General features: G+C 37.8%; 1 protein-coding gene across 1 annotated transcript in view; it reads right to left on the bottom strand.

Moving 5' to 3' along the window:
- The window catches only part of USH2A (usherin), a 1,033,591-nt gene that overhangs the window by 838,826 nt on the left and 175,166 nt on the right, over nucleotides 1-19,599 (bottom strand). The window contains exon 14 of the mRNA XM_069066041.1: nucleotides 3,644-3,827. Coding sequence (XP_068922142.1) covers nucleotides 3,644-3,827 — 184 coding nt within the window. The remainder of the gene's footprint in view (nucleotides 1-3,643; nucleotides 3,828-19,599) is intronic.

Here is a 19,599-nt window from a genome sequence, read left to right as displayed (position 1 = left end):
GCTTTCAAGGAGCTCACAGTCAAGACCACATGCAAACAACCACACACAAATTTGATATGTGCAGCATAAAATGGGACTGATCTCAGAAGGAAGAGACCAAGAGTAAGGAAAGAGGTGTGAGAAAAGGCTTCTTGCAGAATGTGAGATTACAGTTGAGACTTAAAGGAAATGAGGAATTCCAGGAGGCAGAGATAGGCAGGTAGGTAATTCTATGGAGAACAACAAGGCAGGATGAGTGGAGGCAGGAGATTATGTTGAAGGAACAATGAAAAGCCCAGTGCCACTGGATAGTAAAGTACATGGAGGTGAGGAAGGGGTAAGAAGATCAAAGAGGCAGGTTATGAAAGGCTTTCAAAGACAAGTAGAGAATTTTATATTTAATCCTGGAGGACATAGGGAGTAAGACAAAATAACATGCAGACACATTCTCTGGCTGTCCTTCATGCCTGAAACACACTTGCCTGTTTACCTCCCTGGCTTCCTTCAAGACCCAGATAAAACCCCATCTTGTACAGTAAGCCTTTCCCAACTGCTCTTAATTCTAGTGCTTTTCCTTTGTTATATATTTCCTATTTTCCCTGTATATAGCTTATTTGCATATTTGCTGTTGATTACCCAATGAAATTAAGACCTTTTAGAGGACAGGAACTGTCTTTTACCTCTTTTTTTATCCCTAGCACTTAGCACAGTGCCTAGCATAAAGCAGGTGCTTAATAAACATTTATTGACTGACAGGTGGTAAAACAATGTCTAACAGAGATGGCATACCTGTCTGGGATTTCGAGTAAGATATGGACAAGTTGTATACGGGGAAAATCTGCTGGATTATGCAGAACAGGGAAGGTGTGATTAGTCAGTCAGTAAGCCTTTAGGAAGCACTTACTATGTGCTAGGCTGAGAATCCAAGACAAATTATTGTCACAGGGTAAGTGAAGATAGTGTTAGCAAATTCAGTGTGTTAAATATGAATCTTAACTATGAGTCAAGAATTTTGGGAAAGGAACTGAACATCGTTCTTTTTGTGTTCCATTATTTGAGGGTCAAATTCTATTTACTTTTATATTAAACTGATTTTCAATTGATCAATCGTTTTGCTTCACTGTTTTCTATGCTGGGTTTAATCGTGTTTATTTCATGTGTCAGAAATAAATGGAGGGAATTTTGCTCTTCGATCAGTTTGCGGGCATCTCTCCCGTCCCCTATTGTTCTGTTAGGTGTCTTTTGAAGAATGAACTACTGAAGAAGAAAAAACACAGGTGGTTTGTCAGACTGGATAGGAGGAACTTGTTTTGGCTCTAGGGAGCATGAGAGGAATATAGAAGAAAGGAACAAAAGGAAAAACATAAGATATAACTGAATAAAGTGAAGGGAACATGAGGGAGAGCAAGAAGAAATGACACCTGTGAGAACTAATAGAGGGTCTTTAGGGGATGTTCAGCATACTTCAATAGGAAGGCCAGATGGGTATGCGATTTTTCCCCCAAACAAAAGAATACAATGACTCAATACAAGAGTTTAAGTCATGTCCCAGGCCTAAATTTTCTCTTGCTATGTAACTATATAAATTTCCTGAGATATGTGGATATTCCTCCCTCAGTCCAAAAGAGATAACCACGTATTTGATAGTTCCCCATATTTATAGCTATTTCTGCACTAAAGCTTAAGAGTATTTTGAAACAGTAAATGGCATATGTACAATAACAACCAGAAGTCATCAGGGAGATTTCTACATCTTTCAAGAAATGAAAAAAAAAAAGACGCTGTAAAGATAAAACGAATTTTTATCATTTTCCAACTATAAGAGAAAGAATAAATTGAGTCTTTTCTCATGGTCATACTTCCAGATTCCCTATTGACCTTTCATGCTAAGGAATTTCCTTTGTAATGATGATCAGTGCTAAAGAGAAAAGACACACCAGAAATCATCAGTTACCCTTGAGTAGGGGGGTCATTCCAGATGCACACATTCCACATGTCGAGTTTTACAAAAGCACAATCATACTCATATCCTTAGGTGACACAAGGGCACCACAACTTCATTTTCCTTCATAGCTCAAGGGGATACAACATGGCATTAAGTCTTAGAAGAGAAAGGAAATCTCTAGTGTATCTACCTTCCCAATTCTAATAGCCATAATAGAGGGATTTTTCTTGCATACTGAAAACGTAAATTATGGAGGAGTTTTGAAAATGGATGGTGGGGAGTGCAAAGGTAATCTCACCATTCCCACCTGCTCCTCAATTCTTTTCCATTTCTTCCTCTACTTCCACCCCCCCTATCATACACCCTTAAGATCATAAACTAACAACCAGAAAGGACCTGAGAGGTCATCAAGTTCAACATCTTCATGTAACAGATAAGGAAACCAAGACTCAGAAAGGTTAAGTGAGTTGCTAGGGTCACACAGCAAAGTTATGTCTGAGGTGTGATTCAAATCCAGGTCTTCCTGATTCCAAATTCACTGCTCCACCTACTACATTATTGATCCCTACCTTGCCAAAAATAAAAGAATAAAAATATGGGTTTGAGTCTTGGAGAAACAATGCAAGTGTCCACACCATCTTCTCCTACCCATAGGGAGGGTGTACATTTTCCCTCATTTACCAGCTAGATTTTCAGCTTGTATTTACCCTGTCCACACTCTAATGGAGGTGTTAATGAGTATTGGCATGGCCAAAAGGCAGGCAGCAGGAGGGAAATGAGAAGATGAAAAGAGCTTGGATAATCTACAAACCCTTGAATAATCAGCAGTGGACTATGTACTAATTTAGGGGTTAGTCAGTCAGCCAGCAATATATGTATGTGCATATACTAAGAGCCTTCTGGGTGCAGAGCACCTTCGTAGCTGCATGAGGATGGCAATAACAAAGAAATAGAAGTCACAGTTCCTACATTGGAAGAGCTAATAATCTTATGGGGGAAACCAGATAAATACACATAGAAATGCTGTAAGGACATATTTTTTTAACAGCACACAAACGAGTGCAAATTAATACAGTATAAATATCTATTTAAAGGTAGAGGAAACCAAATGTATTTGATTCAAAAGAGTTAATGAAGTTTCAGAAAATGCTTAGTTTATTTCTAGGCTGTACCTTATGGCCTGAAAACATTAGCTCATTGGTAAAAAAAATGATACTGTAGAAAAACAGGCATGCTCCTGTGATAGAATTCAAACCTTAAGGAGAAACAGGAAAAACACAAAAGCAGCCAGCATGAGATGATGGGAAATACGTTCAGGGGATCCATAGTGATAATAGGGAGTGACGGTCTTTCAGCACCCAATAGTTCTGAGTGTTGGAGTTTCAAGTGGATGACATTTGGGAATCTCTGTAAAAGGAGGGGAGGGGCACCAAAACATCACAGTTGAAAGCCCAAGCTTCAAAAAATAGCCTTATTTAACACCAATCATTTTTTAAAGCAACTGCCTTAGGAAACATGCAGAGAGCCCTGTGACATATTTAACATCAGAAGCAGAGGTCAAAGAGACAGAAATATAAGTGTGTGAGTAGATTGAAAGGTTTACCTTTTAGAGGAAATATTTTGAGGCTGCCAACAAAGATTTCAAAGTTAGCAAGCAGGGGTAATTGCCAAGATAATTAAATCAGAAACATTTAATTATTAAAACTAATAGATGTTTACCTCCCAGCCAGAGGATCAAACCCAAAATAATGGTCCTTGCAATGGTCACACCTCTGTCCAATAATAGAAGCATCTTGGCAAATGCACTGACCAGTTAGGCTATTACAGACCTGAGGAACTGCACCAGCTGTATGGCATGAGCATGGCAAGCAGCCAGTTTTATTGCCTGGAGAAACATAAAAACCTAGGAATAAAGAAATCAAACTATTATAAATTGTTTTCTTTTCTGTGCCATCATCCTCCCTCCCCCCATTTTATTGGTCCAGAATTGTTATTTCATCAGTGTAGAGAACTCCCAGTATGAAAACTCTCTCCACTGATGACGACTGATAATTCATCCACAATTTAGATTATAACAACATAGATTTCAAGCAATTTATAATCTTAAAGAGAGTTGCCTTGGATACTGAGAGATTAAGCGGCTTATTCATGGTCACATAGCTAATATCTGTGATGGTTCCTCCTCCTTAGATGTCTTCAAGCAATAGCTAAGCTGGTTAGATATGTCATAGTGGGGATCAATTGTTCACAAATACTTGGTTGCCAAAGTCCCTTTGCACTCTCAGAACCTGTGTCAAAGGGAGGACTTAAACATGGGTTGTCTTGAATCCAAGGCTAGCTCTCAAAATAGTTATGCTCTCTTTTTTCCCTTAAATAAAGAAATAACACCATCATATAGTTCTATGTCACATTATACTTAGGTATAAAGCATGGCATATGTCTTTTTAAATAGCTGTATAAATTATCACATAAGAAATACTAGATCAATGACAGCTTGTGAGCTAGAAAAAACTACAAGATATTTATGATGTCTGTGGCATCCCAAGTGGGGATCATGACCTTTAGAAGCCAGAAGGACAAACTAAATCACTCATACATTGTATCTTGTTAGGTGTTTAGAACCATCATCAGAATTTCATGTTTGGGGTTTGTTTGGGAACTTTTGGCTTTGTTTTTGCTGGCCATTAGATGGTGTGATCAAGCAATATAAAATGGGAAATCACTGGTCCCATAGGGGCATAGAATGGCATGTTGGAAAGAGTACTATATATAGAATTAGAAGCTGATTTAAAAGCTTAGTTCTTTCACTTATTACCTGTGTGACCTTAGTCAAATCATTTTACCCCTCTAGGTCTCAGTTTCCTCATCAGTAAAATAAGAGGGTCAGACCAAACAATCTCTAAAGCCCTTTCCAATACTACTGTAAATTCTATGAACTTCACACTTACCCCTCAATTTCCTGAAAATCATGTGAAGGAGAGATAGCAATTTTAACTTCCATCATTACACTGGTAATCAATACACATATACTAAGCACTAGCACCATTCCTACACATGAAGAGATTAAATGATTTTAGGTTAACTATGGTCACTGTGCTTAAAAATCTTACATTTAAGTGGGGTGAAAGGACAGAAAAATACAAACATGGCATAAATATATAGTCAACTGTCAATTATTTATGTAATGGGAAAGAGCAAGGAGTAATTGGAATTCACAGATAACCCTAAAACCTCATTTAAGCCCATAGTTGCAACCTTCTCCCACACCAACCATTTTGTCATAGCTGCTAACAATTAGCAAAATTGATTGGTCTGTATTTTCCATTCTCTCCTAACCCCTGTGTACTCTCTCTTGGAAATGTTAGCAAGCCTGAAAATGAAAATTGTGGTCAGTAAGAGGAAAGCGGTAAAGTCAAGGGGTCTATCCCACTCATTTGGCACTGACTATACACAGTCTTGTATTGTAGTATTTTTTCCATATGAATATGTCATATCCCTATCCAAACAGTAAGCTTTGAAAAGATAGTGATCATATCTTATGCTCCCTTAATAATTCCCATGCTATTAAGGGAGTAAGAGGGATGTAAGAATCTCTCATTTCTTCAGTGTGAACTACTTACAATTTAGAAACACCTTCCCACTGTTGAAGATTGACAGCTAATTTGCAATCAATAGTCTTAGAGATACCAAGAGATAAATACATCGATCTGTAGTTCCATAGTTAGCATGCCTCAGAAGTATATGTGTTGTCTCCCCTTTTAGAATGTAAGCTCCTTGATAGTAAGGGCTATTTTTCTCACCTGTAAAATGAGCTGGAGAAGGAAATGACACATAACTCCAGCATTTTTGCCAAGAAAATCCCAAATGGGGTCATGAAGAGTCAGACATGACTGAAAAATGACCCAACAAACCAAGAAACAACTAAAGACTGGTTGCAGACACAAATTACTTAGATTATATTTGTTTTGCATTCAAATGTACAACTATTCACTTAAAAAGATGACATTATTGAGTGAATGCATTTAGTGCAAGATGGCTGACTTTGTTTAAGGATAATAGTATGGTGATAAAACAGTGTTCTTTGTGTAAAGGGAATTAACCAAAAACAAACATGTATTAAGGACCTTTTGTATGCCAAGACATAACTCATAACTCATAACAAGACATAACAAGACATAACAATAACTCACAAGCTCCTGAAAAAGCCTGGAGAAAATGACATACCACTGACTGGGTCAATTACAAGTTTATGTCATATCATTTCATCTGGGTCTTCATTGCAGCAAGACAGTCCTTTTATTTGCCCCTAATTCATTCACTGAAGCCAGTTAGGTAGCTCAGTGGATAGAGCACTGGGCCTAAAGTCAGGAAGACCTGAGTTCAAATCCAGACACTCACTAGCTGTGTGACCCTAGATAAGTCACTTAACTTGTTTGCCTTAATCTACTACAGAAGGAAATAGCAAACCACTCCAGTATCTTTGCCAAGAAAACCCCATGGTCAGCATTAACATGTTATGGTATATAGGGTCACAAAGAGTTGGACAGAGCTGAACAATAAATAATACCCTATCCCACGCACTATAGTAGTTTTTCCAAACTTTTTTATTCCTCTAAACTTCTGACAGCTCTGCCTCTCCCACCTTCTCAGCTAAGAGCTTTGTCTTATATTTCACTGAAATTTTGAGGCCATACACAAAAGACTCCCTCTTCTCCCCTATTTCTCATCTTTTCTTACTCTAGTGCTTTCTGCAACAATCCCCTGCTTCGAGTGAAGAGATGGCCCTTCTCCATGCCAAGGCAAACCACTCTGCCTTCATTGGATGCCATTCCAATTCTGTCTTCTCAAGAAGATTACTCCCTCTATTATCCATTCCCTCATTAACCTTCAGTCATTCCCAGTCTACTAACTGCTTTCCTACTGTTTACAAGTATCCTCATGTCTTCCCCAACCTCAAAAACCCCTCATTTAATTTCTCCCTGCCAGCTACCATCCTATTTCTCTCCTCCCTTTTTAGCCAATTTACTTTAAAAAGCTATCTACAATCGTTGCCTCCACTTCCTTTCCTCTCAATCTCTTCTTAATTCTTTGCAGTCTATCTTCTGACCTCATCATCCAATGCAAACTGCTCTCTCCAAAGTTACTAATGATCTCTTAATTGCCATATCTAATGGCCTTTTTTCACTTCACATATTTCTTGACCTCTCTTCAGCCTTTGACACTGTTGATCACTTTTCACTTTCCCTCGTTAACTCTCTCTCTCTCTCTCTCTCTCTCTCCCTCTTTCCCCCCCTCTCTTTTTCATGACACTGCTCAAATCTTCTAGTTTAAACTCCTCTCTTCATAACTTAACTATTACTACTGAGGATACAACCATCCTCCCAGTTACTCAGGTTCAAAATCTAGGTGTCACCCTAGACTCCTCATTCTCAACTCCCGTACCTATCTAATCGTTTCCTAAATTCTGTCATTTCTTCCTTTATAACATCTCTCATATACAAGCCCCTCTCTGCCTCCTCTGACACTAACTACCTCTGACTCTGACCCTAAATACTCACCTCCAACTTTTCATCTCATACTCAGCCTATTTCAATAGTCTGCTGGTTAGTCTTTTTTGCTTTAAGTCTTACTCCACTCTATTCTCTACTCAGCTGTCAAACTGATCTTCCTAAAGTGCAGGTCTAACCATACCACCCCCTATTCTTCAATAAACTCCAGTGGCTTCCTTTTGCCTCTAGGATCAAATGTAAAAATCCATTTTGGCTTTTAAATTCCTTTGTAATGTATCGTCTTATGACTTTTCCAGTTGTCTTAAACCTTACTCTCTTCTGCAAACTATATGATCCAGTTACACTGACTCCCTTGCTGTTGCAAACACATAATTCTCCCAACTCATTGACTATCCTGGAAGACTCTTCCCTCCTCATCTCTGTCTCCTGGCTTCTTTGGCTTCCTGCAAGTTTCAGCTAAGGTACCACCTTCTTCAAAACCCTTTCCAAATATTCCTTAATTTCAGTACCTCCCCTCTAAAATGACCCCCAAGTTATGCTGTATATGTCTTGTTTGTACATAGCTGTTTGCATATGGCTTCATCCATTACATTGTGAGTTCCTTAAGAGCAAGGCCCATTTTTTTGTCTTCTTTGTATCCTAAGCATTTATACTCTTGAGTTTTCATGACTTCATTCACACCCCTTGCTCATCTGTACTTTTCAGTCTCTTTGGCTAGATCTGCATCCAAGCCATGCTCTCCAACTGTGTGGTGTTCCCAAGACTCTCCCACTTGATGACTTCATTGGCTCTGAGCAGATCAAATATTATCTCTATGTTAATCACTCTCAGATTTATCTATCCAGCCCTTGTTTCTCCCCTGAGCTTTAGACCCATATTACCAAATGTCAACTGGACATTTCAAAGGCATCTCATTCCAGCCCATGCTCCACTCAGCTGTCAAATTGATCTCTCTAAAGCACAATTCTGACCATATCACTACATTCTTCAATATATTTCAATAGCACCCTATCATCTCCAGGATTAACTATAAAATCATCTGTGGTCATTGGTGTTCAAACTCCTTCATAATCTGTTTTCTCCCTACTTTTCAAATATTCTTATACCTTATTCCTCCCCCACCCCCAAATATACTCTGGGATTCAATGTTGCTGGCCTCCTAACGATTCCTCATATAAGACACTCCATTTTCAAACTCCAAAGTAGTTTTATTAGCTGTCTCCCATGCCTAGAATTCTCTTCCTTCTCATCTCAATCTCCTGCTTTCCCTGACCTCCAACTCTCAACTAAAAGCTCACCTTATATGAGAAGGCTTTCCTAATCCCCCTTCAATCTAATGCCTATCCCCTGAGGCTATTCTTGTCCAATTTATCCTCTCTCTATATATTTTAAGCACGTAGTTGTTAGCATGTTGTCTAACCCATTAGATTGTGAACTCCATGGGAGCAGGGAGTATCTTCTGCCTTTCTTCCTATCCCCCCACATTTAGTATAGTTACTCGCACACAGCAAGCACTTAATAAATGCTCAATAGCTAATTTTCCCTAAAATCTGCCGCTCTTTAGAACTTTCCTGTTTCTGTTGATAATACCAGCTTTCCAGTTACCCAAGTTCAATGGCATGCTCAATTTCTTACTCTCTCATCTCATATCCAGTCATTTGCCAAATCTTGTTATTTCTACCTCCATAACATTCCTTGTATATGTCTCTTTTCAATTCACAGAACTTCCCACCTAATTTAGGCACTCAACACCACTTACTTGGATTATTTTGTTGTTCAATTGTTTCAGTCATGTCTGACCCTTTATGACTCCATCTGGGGTTTTCTTGGCAAGGAAGAGGTAACAAGTTTAAAGTCAGGTGGAATTTAATAGCTCACTTCAATTAATAAGAGTACCAAAACCCTTACTCTTTCTAACTGCTACTGATTCATTTCCTCATCAACTCTCTTCTTGGGTTCTAAGGCAATCAAGGGGCAAATTTTAATATCTCATAAATTAATAGAAAGTCACAATCTCTCATTAATTTATCAGTTAGTTCTGGGTACCCAACACAGTCTAGAAATAAACTGAAGAAACTGTTCTCTCCAGAAAAATTGACTTCTTTTTTAATACGAAACGTCAGTCTGAAATACTTCAAGAAACATCAGCATTACCGACTTTATAGTTTATCAACAAAAACAGATAATGCAAAGACATTTTAACATTTCAACATTGTACTAGTTATAGTAAAAGTCATAATTGACATTACCTCTATCTCTGCAACCAACCTAACCATAGGCAACTGATGACTCTTCCCCACAGATGTTGAAATCATAGTTCAGCTCTCTCAGGAAGGCAGCTTAAGTTGCTTCTCAAGATATCTTCTCCACAATAAAAGTTTCAGTTCCCTCAAAACACCTTCCTATTTCATTTCTCATAAAAGTTTTCTCGGTCCTTTCTCTTTGTGCCTCATATAATCTTTCTTCAGCCACAACAGTTAACTGTCTCCAGGATAAATGTTAAACTGCAACTCCCCAATATTCAGTTCCTCCCTCTCCAAATGCTTGGAGAGTTTTACTGTGTCATTAGAGTACAATAAAACTATCCAGATCTCTGTGAGAGAGGCTCTCGAAACTAGAGTTGTGCTATGTGTGTATGTTGTCTGCCCCACCAGAATGTATGATTTTTTGAAGGCAGGGGACTATTCATCACTTTTGTCTTGTATCACCAACACAGAGCCTGGCACATAATGGTTGCCTAATATATGATGGTTAATTGGTTGGATGTTTCTAACAGATACGAGTTAATACATTCATGGAGGTAGCGAGCCCATAACTTTGGCATCATCAGCATGTCCCAAGTTGAGCTAATGAGTTCAAAAAATGTATGGCACAGGTATGCAAAAGTGTTAAGTAAAAGGTATTGCGATAATATGGCATTTAAGGAAAGCTGGGGCAATCAGAGAAACATTGGAGAATTAATGAATTATTCGCAATTTTGGAAAGCAAGGAGGAAAGATAGTTTGGTTAGGAAGAATAGGTAAATTCTTTACATGTAGAAAATAAAGGCTCTCTGGGAGAAAAGAATGCAAGGAGTGGTATAGTAGAGGATGAAAGCTTTCAGGGAATCCAAGACCAGGTGGGTGAGCTACGTAGAACCCACAGAAGGGACTACATAGAAATTTGCCATAGGGTTAATTCCCCCTTCCCCTCTCAGAAGCATGGTTATTAAGGTTAATCCCACCAGTCTTTTAGTTGCCCTATTTTTAAACAGTTCTAATTAGGATGAGTCAGTTACCTTACTGCTCAACTATTACTTCTTACTTTCACCTGAGTGAACCTAATTCTAGACCATTACCTCTCCTTTTATGACTTCTAACTACAGAAAACAACCTTTTCCCTCGCCTCCTGTTAAAAATTCAAAGCTTTTGTGCAGTTTAATGATAGCTGACCTTAATTTCTATACTTTATCCCCATCCTTAACCAAGACCATGCCATCAGCTCCATTTTTCATGCCACTCACGCTACCCTTATATCATTTGCAAAGCTACATTTTGAGATCAATCTTGGACTACATTCTTAAGTGTGGTCATTACAATGTTATTAACCTGGCACCATGTTACATTGTGAGCCTATACCCATCTACAAGGAGGAATCAAAGCTTTATGATTATTATTCCACCAGGTTTGGTTCAAGCTCAGTCTCAGTCCCTTGAGAAGAAATCTTAAGTGGACAACCAAGAATTAGTCACCTAAAGTTAGCAGCCACCCATATCATAAAAAGATGGTGTTTTTATTAGGAGGAAGCCCCAGATTCAGTTATTGCAGAAGTCATACAGCTCAAAGTTATTAGTGAGGCAGCTGGTATTCTCTCCTACAGCAGCTATTTGCACAGCATAGTACCTGTCCTGTGCATAAAATGAAGAGTCCATTCCCCAGCAATGTCCCTCTAGAGGACTATGAACGACTCAGCTGTGCCAAGGTCTTAGATGGGAGATGGGAAACAAGTTTAACCTCTAGGCCTTTTACAGAAAAGGAGGCCAGATCTGAGGCTAAGTACTAATTATAAGCCATTTAGAAGAAATGACTCCCAAACCAGACTTGAGAATGGACACCAGCATAGAAGCAAAAAGACTAGGTATATATATGGACTTTACTGGAACCTTGCTAAAGATATGATTGGTCCCAGTTTGCAAACTAGTTTTGTACATAACATTTATGTTCATAATTTTAAACTAAGACTGTTCTCCTTAGGGATTGTGCCTGCTAGGTGATGTGTATGAAGTTGAACAAAGAATTAGAAATGACATAGTCAAACAAGGACTAATGTCATCAACATTATGAAACTTCTAACCAGACCACTTGTCTTATCCTCTTAATTCCCCCATATTTTTTCATCCATACAGAGAATATTTAAATTTCCTAAGTCTAGTTTTTTTTTAAATCTCTCCCTTATTAAGTATAAATTTATTTTATATTAAGTAGTGCCTTCTTGAAACCACTTTCTGGCCATGATTTCTAACAAGGTAAGAGGCTTACCTATTGACCCTTGACTTCTACATGTAGGGAAAGGGAGATAAAGATACATAACACACATCATATATATGTGTATGTGTATATATATGATGTACACATACATGCTATATGTGTGTATGCAAAGGGAAATGCAAAAAGTAGGAAGAGGGAAGGGACAAAATAAAGGGTTTAAATACAGAATATGTCTTTCTAAACCATACCAATGGTTTATTTCCATCCAAACAATAGATTTATTTTAAGTATGCTCAGCTAATAGACCACTAGAAATGTAAAACTGTGTTACACCAGCTTTAATTTATCTACAAAAACAAAATAATCACAAACCTAAATTCTCCTATTCTAAAACTGCAGGGTGTAATAATGTACCCTCCAAAGCTATGTAGGAAAGAAAATATTCCATTAGACTCTCCAGTTGTATTGGGAGCCAAATTTTACCACCTACTTCTAAAACCCACATAGGGCTCTCTTATGCCAGTTTATAACACCCCAGGCTCTAATTCAGTGGTCAGAGAATCAGACTCAGCAACAACAATGATAAAAATATAACGACAATAACAACAAAAACTGACAAATAATTTCTGACTCTTGACTTCTAGGTCACCATTCTGAGAGCCAAAATTAACATAATGGTTAAAACTCTACATGATTATCAATACTGTTAGCAAATTCAAAGTGAGAAAGGAAAGCAAAAACCCCTTTAGGAATTATAAACTTTCATCAGCTTCCTGGGCTTTTAGGAACCTTTGTTATGGCACAGCAGAGACTTGAATTTACTCTACAAAAAAGCTACTCTTGTCTTGACTCCAACAGCTCCTTTTTCCCACCAACTTGAGTACTTCTTAAATCCAAGAAATATAAAGCTCACAGATATGTCTAAGACCTCTCTATCTTTCTATGCAAGCTTTCCTACCTGGTAGCTTTGGTGTGACTCTTACGCTGAAAACTGGTACCCAACATGAGAAACTCACTTGCTTAGAAAGTGACCTCACACAACTGGAGATCAGCCATACATTTCTATTTTGATGTATTGTTACTTGGTGGAAAACTAGTGATCAAATCCTAATTCTATTAACAGTACCTTGGATCTAGCTTTGATTTATGAGCTCAATACTAAACACATATGATTTTTGTTCTTGGTGAAATAAGATACTTTGTTTAAGAGAGCAAAGATGGCATCATTTGCAAAATGAAACACAAAAGAAAAGCAAACGTGAGGAAATGTTTCAGCAAGAAAGAGATTTTGTAGGAGGATCTACATGTTTTCAAATAGCCTTTCTTTATTCCAAAAGCTGCAGTCCTCAATAAACCCTCTTTGACTTCAGTTTTCAAGGACAAGGGTGGGTCACTGGCTCAGGATGCCTTGACATCATTCCTCTGCCTCTTCCAGCCTGGCCTCTGATTAAGTGCCTGCTGCAGAAAGTCACTAGGTCACAGAGACCTGGGAAAGGGAACCAAGGGGGAAAAAGACTGGAGCACTATATTTATTAGAGCATATGCATGTGTACATTCATATATGTACACACACCCCAAATAATTTTAAATTAAAGCATTTTAAAAATACTTAATGGAGGTTAAGCTGCATTTTTAACCTCTGTTCAAGTTATTGAATGGCATATTAAAACCAATGTGGCTCTAATGTACCTTCTAATGTGCACTGCTGCTTTAACAAATTGCCTATAAATTTTAGTTGAACCAAGCCTATTCCTCGTGCAGTTGTAGTAAGGTTAGGTTAATAATACATGAGGTTTCATTATATGCACCTTCTTCCTTAATAATTTTCTTAAAGAAACTGGAGTGGAATCTAGGTGTAGTAGGCTAACATGGTCAAACAATTCTTATAGGTCTTCCAGTCAATTCTCATAGCCAAATCAGGGTTTTCCCAGTAATAAATGATCTATTTATTCAGGATATGTTTAGGAAAGTAATATGCAAGTCCCAGATTGCGGTAATACATTTTAATGTGGCAGCTACAGAGCTGGCCACTATGAAATATCTGTTTATAGGAAAGGCACTTCAGGATAAGAGGGTTCCTCAATCTAAGTTTCATTGGTAAGAATCACTTTCTTAGAAAGAAAGAAAAAACACGGCAGAGATCCCTGTGGTGGAATAATGCAGTAGTAACTATTACGTAAACACACACATATAAAAAGATATACATGGACCACTAAATTACATATATATATATTTGTAAAAGAAGGAATATATTAGACATTCAGATCAATTTGCCCCTTCCCCACTCTTTGCAATAACATACCTTCTAGAATTCTGTTCTTTTCTAGACTAGAATGAAGATATATCCACACAGCATTTATTCCCTAAATGAGCCTGGAAAACTATATACCATTGTTTTACCTTCATCTCATGCTCCAAGACCATCTCCATTGAAGAGTGAGACAGGAAAAGTCCACTAATAATCACAATAAAAGAAATCACAGATCTTAGAGCAAGGAAGGAATCCAGAGGTAATTAATTATCTAGGACAATCCCTCAACTGAAACATGAACCCCTCCTGTAATGTCCTTGTAATGTTGGAAAGCCCGATACCTCCCCAGGAATCTCATTGGTAGAGCAAAGACACCTTGTGCTTCTTTCAGAATGTCTCAAGAGAGACACCAATGGTAACCTATCACAGGCTTATGATACCCAACTCTACTCCTTGAAGAGGAAAAGAATTACCATTAATATGATTTTTTTTAAACTTTGGAAATTAAAAACAGAAGAGACTCAAAAATAAGGGAAATAAAAGAACTAAAATGACAAAACTATCATTGTTTTTTAAAACAAAGATGAAAATCATAGAAGCTATGTGATCAAGGCAATATTTTCAACCTTGATCTTTAATTCTCTTAAATAACTATCTCTTCTAATCCCACCAATCAATAGCTAACTAGTATTTCCTGATTATCCACTACAACAAAACTTGAACAAGTCTTCCAGAATCCTCAGCACCTAGCAGCAAATGAATACAATTAATGATATCCAAAGAGATGATTATACACAACATGAAATAATCCAGTCAGTTGGGAAATTTTGTTAATTCTATCTGCTTAAAATCAGGTTCTTCTCTCCATTTATGCCACAACCACCCTAGTTCAAGCCCCTATTATCCATGGTTTGTATTATTTCATTAGCCTCCTAATTGTCTCTCCCCCATCCAGTTCATTTTCCACATCAATACCAAAATGATTTCCATAAAGCTCACATCTGACCATGTCAGTCCCTTAGGGCTCAAGAGACACTCCCTATTGCTTCAAGAATAAAATATAAGATATGCTGTCATTTAAAGCCCTTAGAGACCTGGTTCCAACCTATCTTTCCAATCTGATTACATGTCACTCCCTCTCACTCTGTGCTCCAACCAGATTACCTCATTTGCTTTTTCCCATACATAGTTTTCCATTATTCTATATATTGCTTCTGTTCCTTTGAACAGGCTCTCTCCAAGACTTGGAATATTCTCCTTGCTCAATTCTACCTCTTAGAATCCCTTCAAAACTCAAGTGCCACCTCCTTCAAAAGACTTTTAGGGATTCCCTCAGTAGCTAGTGCCTTGTCCTGGCCTCTCTCTGTCACTTGGTATTCATTCATATATATCCTGAATTTATTTATCTATAAATAGGTACATTTGTCAGAGTAGAATGGAAGTTCCCTAAGGGCAAGGACCCTTTCTTATTTGCATCTTAGCACTGCTTGTGAATTGAATGATTCAGTAGCTTCTGCTCACATAAAAGGAAAGGAACTTATCTCCAGGTTCTATATTATTAGGTATTAATGTCTATAAAAAAAACAATCTTTTTGCTCAAAGATGGAAAAGTGTGAGAGAAGTTATCAGGTAGAAGACATGGGAAAGGAAAAAAATGGAGAGAATGAGGGAGAAATGAAAAATCAGTGATGGTAGCAATGAGCAATAAACTATGAGAATAGGACAAAGAAAACCAAAGATTGAAGATAGATCTGCAGTGTGAAGGAATGAATTTGTACCTCAATTCTAAAATTCTTAAATATGTGCAGCATCTTTGTTTCTCATTCTCTCTCTCTGTCTCTGTCTCTGTCTCTCTGTCTCTCTCTGTCTCTGTCTCTCTCTCTGTGTCTCTCTCTCTCTCTGTCTGTGTGTGTGTGTGTACATATGTGATTATATGTTGGGAGAGATGCAGGCATATCAAAGACTACTGATGAGAATAATAAAAGAGATTTATTTTATGTGGAAGAGAGAGACTCAGAAAAGAAAGATTTGGCTTTTGGTTTATAAATAAATATTTAGGAGAGTAGGAATGTTGTTCCAACCAAGAAACCATTAAGCTAGCCTCCACTCTTATGAAAAAGAAACAAATTCCTCAAAATTAAACTGATATCCACAACTTTTTGAAGAAAGTTCTCAGACTCCCTGAATCCATAAACAGTTAACCCTGTACATCCAAACCTATAACTTCATCTAGGACCTCGTTACAGGGTATCCTCAGCTACTCCAATTCTTGGTGATGAGGAAGTCTTAATCATTTGCATTTTCAGCCCATGGGAGGAAAGAGGAATAGGGGTCTATTGCAGGACATCCAGAGCTCCCTGATTTTCTTTATAATATCCTATTTAATAATTATCTTATGATGTACTCCTGGCTCCACCATTCCTCACAACGTCTTAGTTAATATCTGATATTTTTTTACATCCTGAATTGGGATAAAGGTGGTAGAACACCCTACTCCTGACTCTCCAAACATTAGCCAATAAGTATTCCCATATGGTATTGAAGGGATTGCTTTTTAACATATATTTAAAGTAGTGGCACCACGGATAGAGTGCCAAGCCTAACATCAGAATGAATCATCTTTCTGAATTCAGATTTGGCCTCAAACACTTATGAGTTGCTTGACCCTGGATAAATCACATAGTGCTGCTTGCCTCATTTTTTGTAAAATGAACCAGGTGAGGAAACGTCAAATCACTCTAGTATTTTTTGACCAAAAAAACCCCTAAACAAACAAACCAAAATGGGGTCATGAAGAGTTAGATACAACTGAAACAACTGAACAACACCACACTCTTTACTCAATACCAGAGGTCCTGAGAAGAATGTGCTTCTATTTATCTTTGTGGGTCAGACTCTCCTCCTTCCAAAATGACTTCTTTCTGGCAGAGAACTCAAAGATGATGGGCATTGCCTCATCTCTTAGGAGGTAAAGCTAAGAAGACAATGTGACCAAGCATGTGACCTGGTTGACAGGATGTCTGCAGCTTTAGTTTTGGATCCTGCTTCCTATCTTCTACTCTCCCCCACCCAACGTTTTCTTTCTCCTCCTTTGCTTCCCCCATACACACTTAAAAGCCCAAGAGCACTCATATCCACTCATATAGGATCAACCAGGCTTAGAACAGATAACAATTGTGGTCCCTTGAAATCTTTTTTATAAGAATAATTGTTTTCAATGTATTTCTAGGATTATTATCAAATATTCTATTTTTATTATATGAAAGTCATTAGGAAGAAAGGAAATAAGCTTTTATCAAGTACCTACCATATATCAGGTTATAAAAATTCTCTCATTTCATCCTCACAACAGCCCAAGGAGATGGATGCTTTTATTATTACTATTTTACAGTTGTGGAAACTGAGGCAGACACAGGTTAAATGATTTGTACAAAGGTCAAACAGTTAGTAACTATCTGAGTCCAAATTTGAACTCAGGTCTTCCTGACTCCAGGATCAGAGCTGTAACCACTGTGCCACTTAGATATCTCAGACAATTATTGATAGATTTCTATATTACTGAGTTGTGACTTAGCCAAAGGTCTTACCTGGATGGACCTGCTTTTAGCAAAGGCCTGTAGCCAGAATGCCATCTGAGGAGCATCCTAGCTAAGATCAAAGAAGTTCATCACTAGAAGTAAGGCAATCAGTTAATCAAATATTTTGGTCATATTAACTTATGGATTATCTAAGGCACAGGGCAATGGTGATCTGTATTGGTGAAGGGAATGGAAGTAATGATGAACTTAAACTCTTCTGAAGTGTTCAAGAATTTAAAAGGGAATAAGGATTAAGTGTCTACCATATGCCAGGCATTATGTTAAGCACTTTAAAAGTATCCCATTTGATGATCATAACAACCCTGGGAGGCAGGCACTATTATGGTCCCCATTTTCATAGGTGAGGAAACTGAGTCAGGCAGCAGTTAAAAGTCTTGCCCAGAAGTCACACAACTTGGAAGTGTCTGAGGCCAGATTTGAACTGAGTTCTTCCTGACTCCAGGTCTAATTACTGTGTCACCCAGCTGCTTCAGTACGAATTTGGCCTGAGGCATTTACTAATTGTATGGCCTTGGGCAAGTCATTTTACTACTGTCTGTCTCCATTTCCTCACCTATAAAAATGGGGACCATAATAGCACCTACCTCCTACGGTTGTTGTGAGAATCAAATGAGATAATATTTGTAAGTCACTTAACCCAGTGCCTGGCACAAAGTAGATGATACATATATATATATATATATTTACATATATATATATATATATATATATATTTATATGCTAGTCATTATTATTACCACTATTATTGTTACTCTTATTATTGTAGTTATGTAGAAAAATTTGGCTATCCAAAATAACTCTTTCCCCAAGGCCTTTGAAAGAGGTGAGACTATTGTTTGAGACGAACGTGATGTTGTGTTGGTAGAAGGGATACAAAAGAAATAAAAATATGGATTTAGTCCTTAGAAGCTTCAATCTAATTAGGCAGGCAAAACTAACATATGTTTTAAAAAAATTAGAGAACACTAGAAAGAAAATTGTCTCCCCTGTACTCAGACCACAATTACATTATTCTGTTCAGTTTGGGGTGCTAAATTTTAAGAGAGAATGGAGGTCATCCCTAAAAAAGGAACCCAAAGGACAAGAGGATTCAAAACTTTGTATAGGAGTACCAACTGAGACAAGTGAGGATGTTTGGCATGAAAAAAAGAATTCTTAGGGAAACATGATAGCCATCGTCAAACAGCCACATGGAAAAATACATTTCCATTTTACTTGACTCCAGAGGACAGAACAAGAAGCAACGAAGGGAGAATTTGGTTCAGTATGAGGAAAAAACTACTCAACAACTAGGGCTCCCCAAAAGAAAAATAGGCTGCCTTGGAAGGTTATAAATTCGACATTTCAAGATCTTCAAGCGAAAGCTGGAAACCCAGCAGTAGAAGATACTGCAGAAAAGATTGACAGTTATGTGCTAGACAATATGACTAGTCTCCTTCCAATGTGAGAGCCTGTGATTCTAGCTACGTGGAAGGGTAAGGCCATAGTACTGAAGGCTTCAGTTATTAACCATGATATAACGAAGGGAAGAAGAGAGTGCTGGATATCCCGCAATTATTCCCTATTCCTCTCCTTCCATGGGTTGAAAACAAAAATCATCATGCATACCTCTTCACCAAGGACAGGAATAGCTGAGGAGAAGCTGTAACATGGCAGTGTATATATAGATGTAGTTGAGAATCTAAATGTAGATGATTTGTGATATAGGACTAAGAGCCAATCCAGGTGGAAGTTTCTTCAAAAAGTCTTAGATATCAGCTAAATTCATCCATATCACCACCATAGAGTATTCATACAATGCATCTCTCTCTCTCTCTCTCTCTCTCTCTCTCTCTCTCTCTCTCTCTCT

Source organism: Petaurus breviceps, unplaced genomic scaffold (genome assembly GCF_028583685.1).
Source record: "Petaurus breviceps papuanus isolate PSGF00001 unplaced genomic scaffold, PetGlider_PUasm1.0 90702, whole genome shotgun sequence".
Lineage (NCBI taxonomy): Eukaryota > Metazoa > Chordata > Mammalia > Diprotodontia > Petauridae > Petaurus > Petaurus breviceps.
Note: the sequence above shows the minus strand (reverse complement) of the source record. Positions and strands in the feature narration are given on the sequence as shown.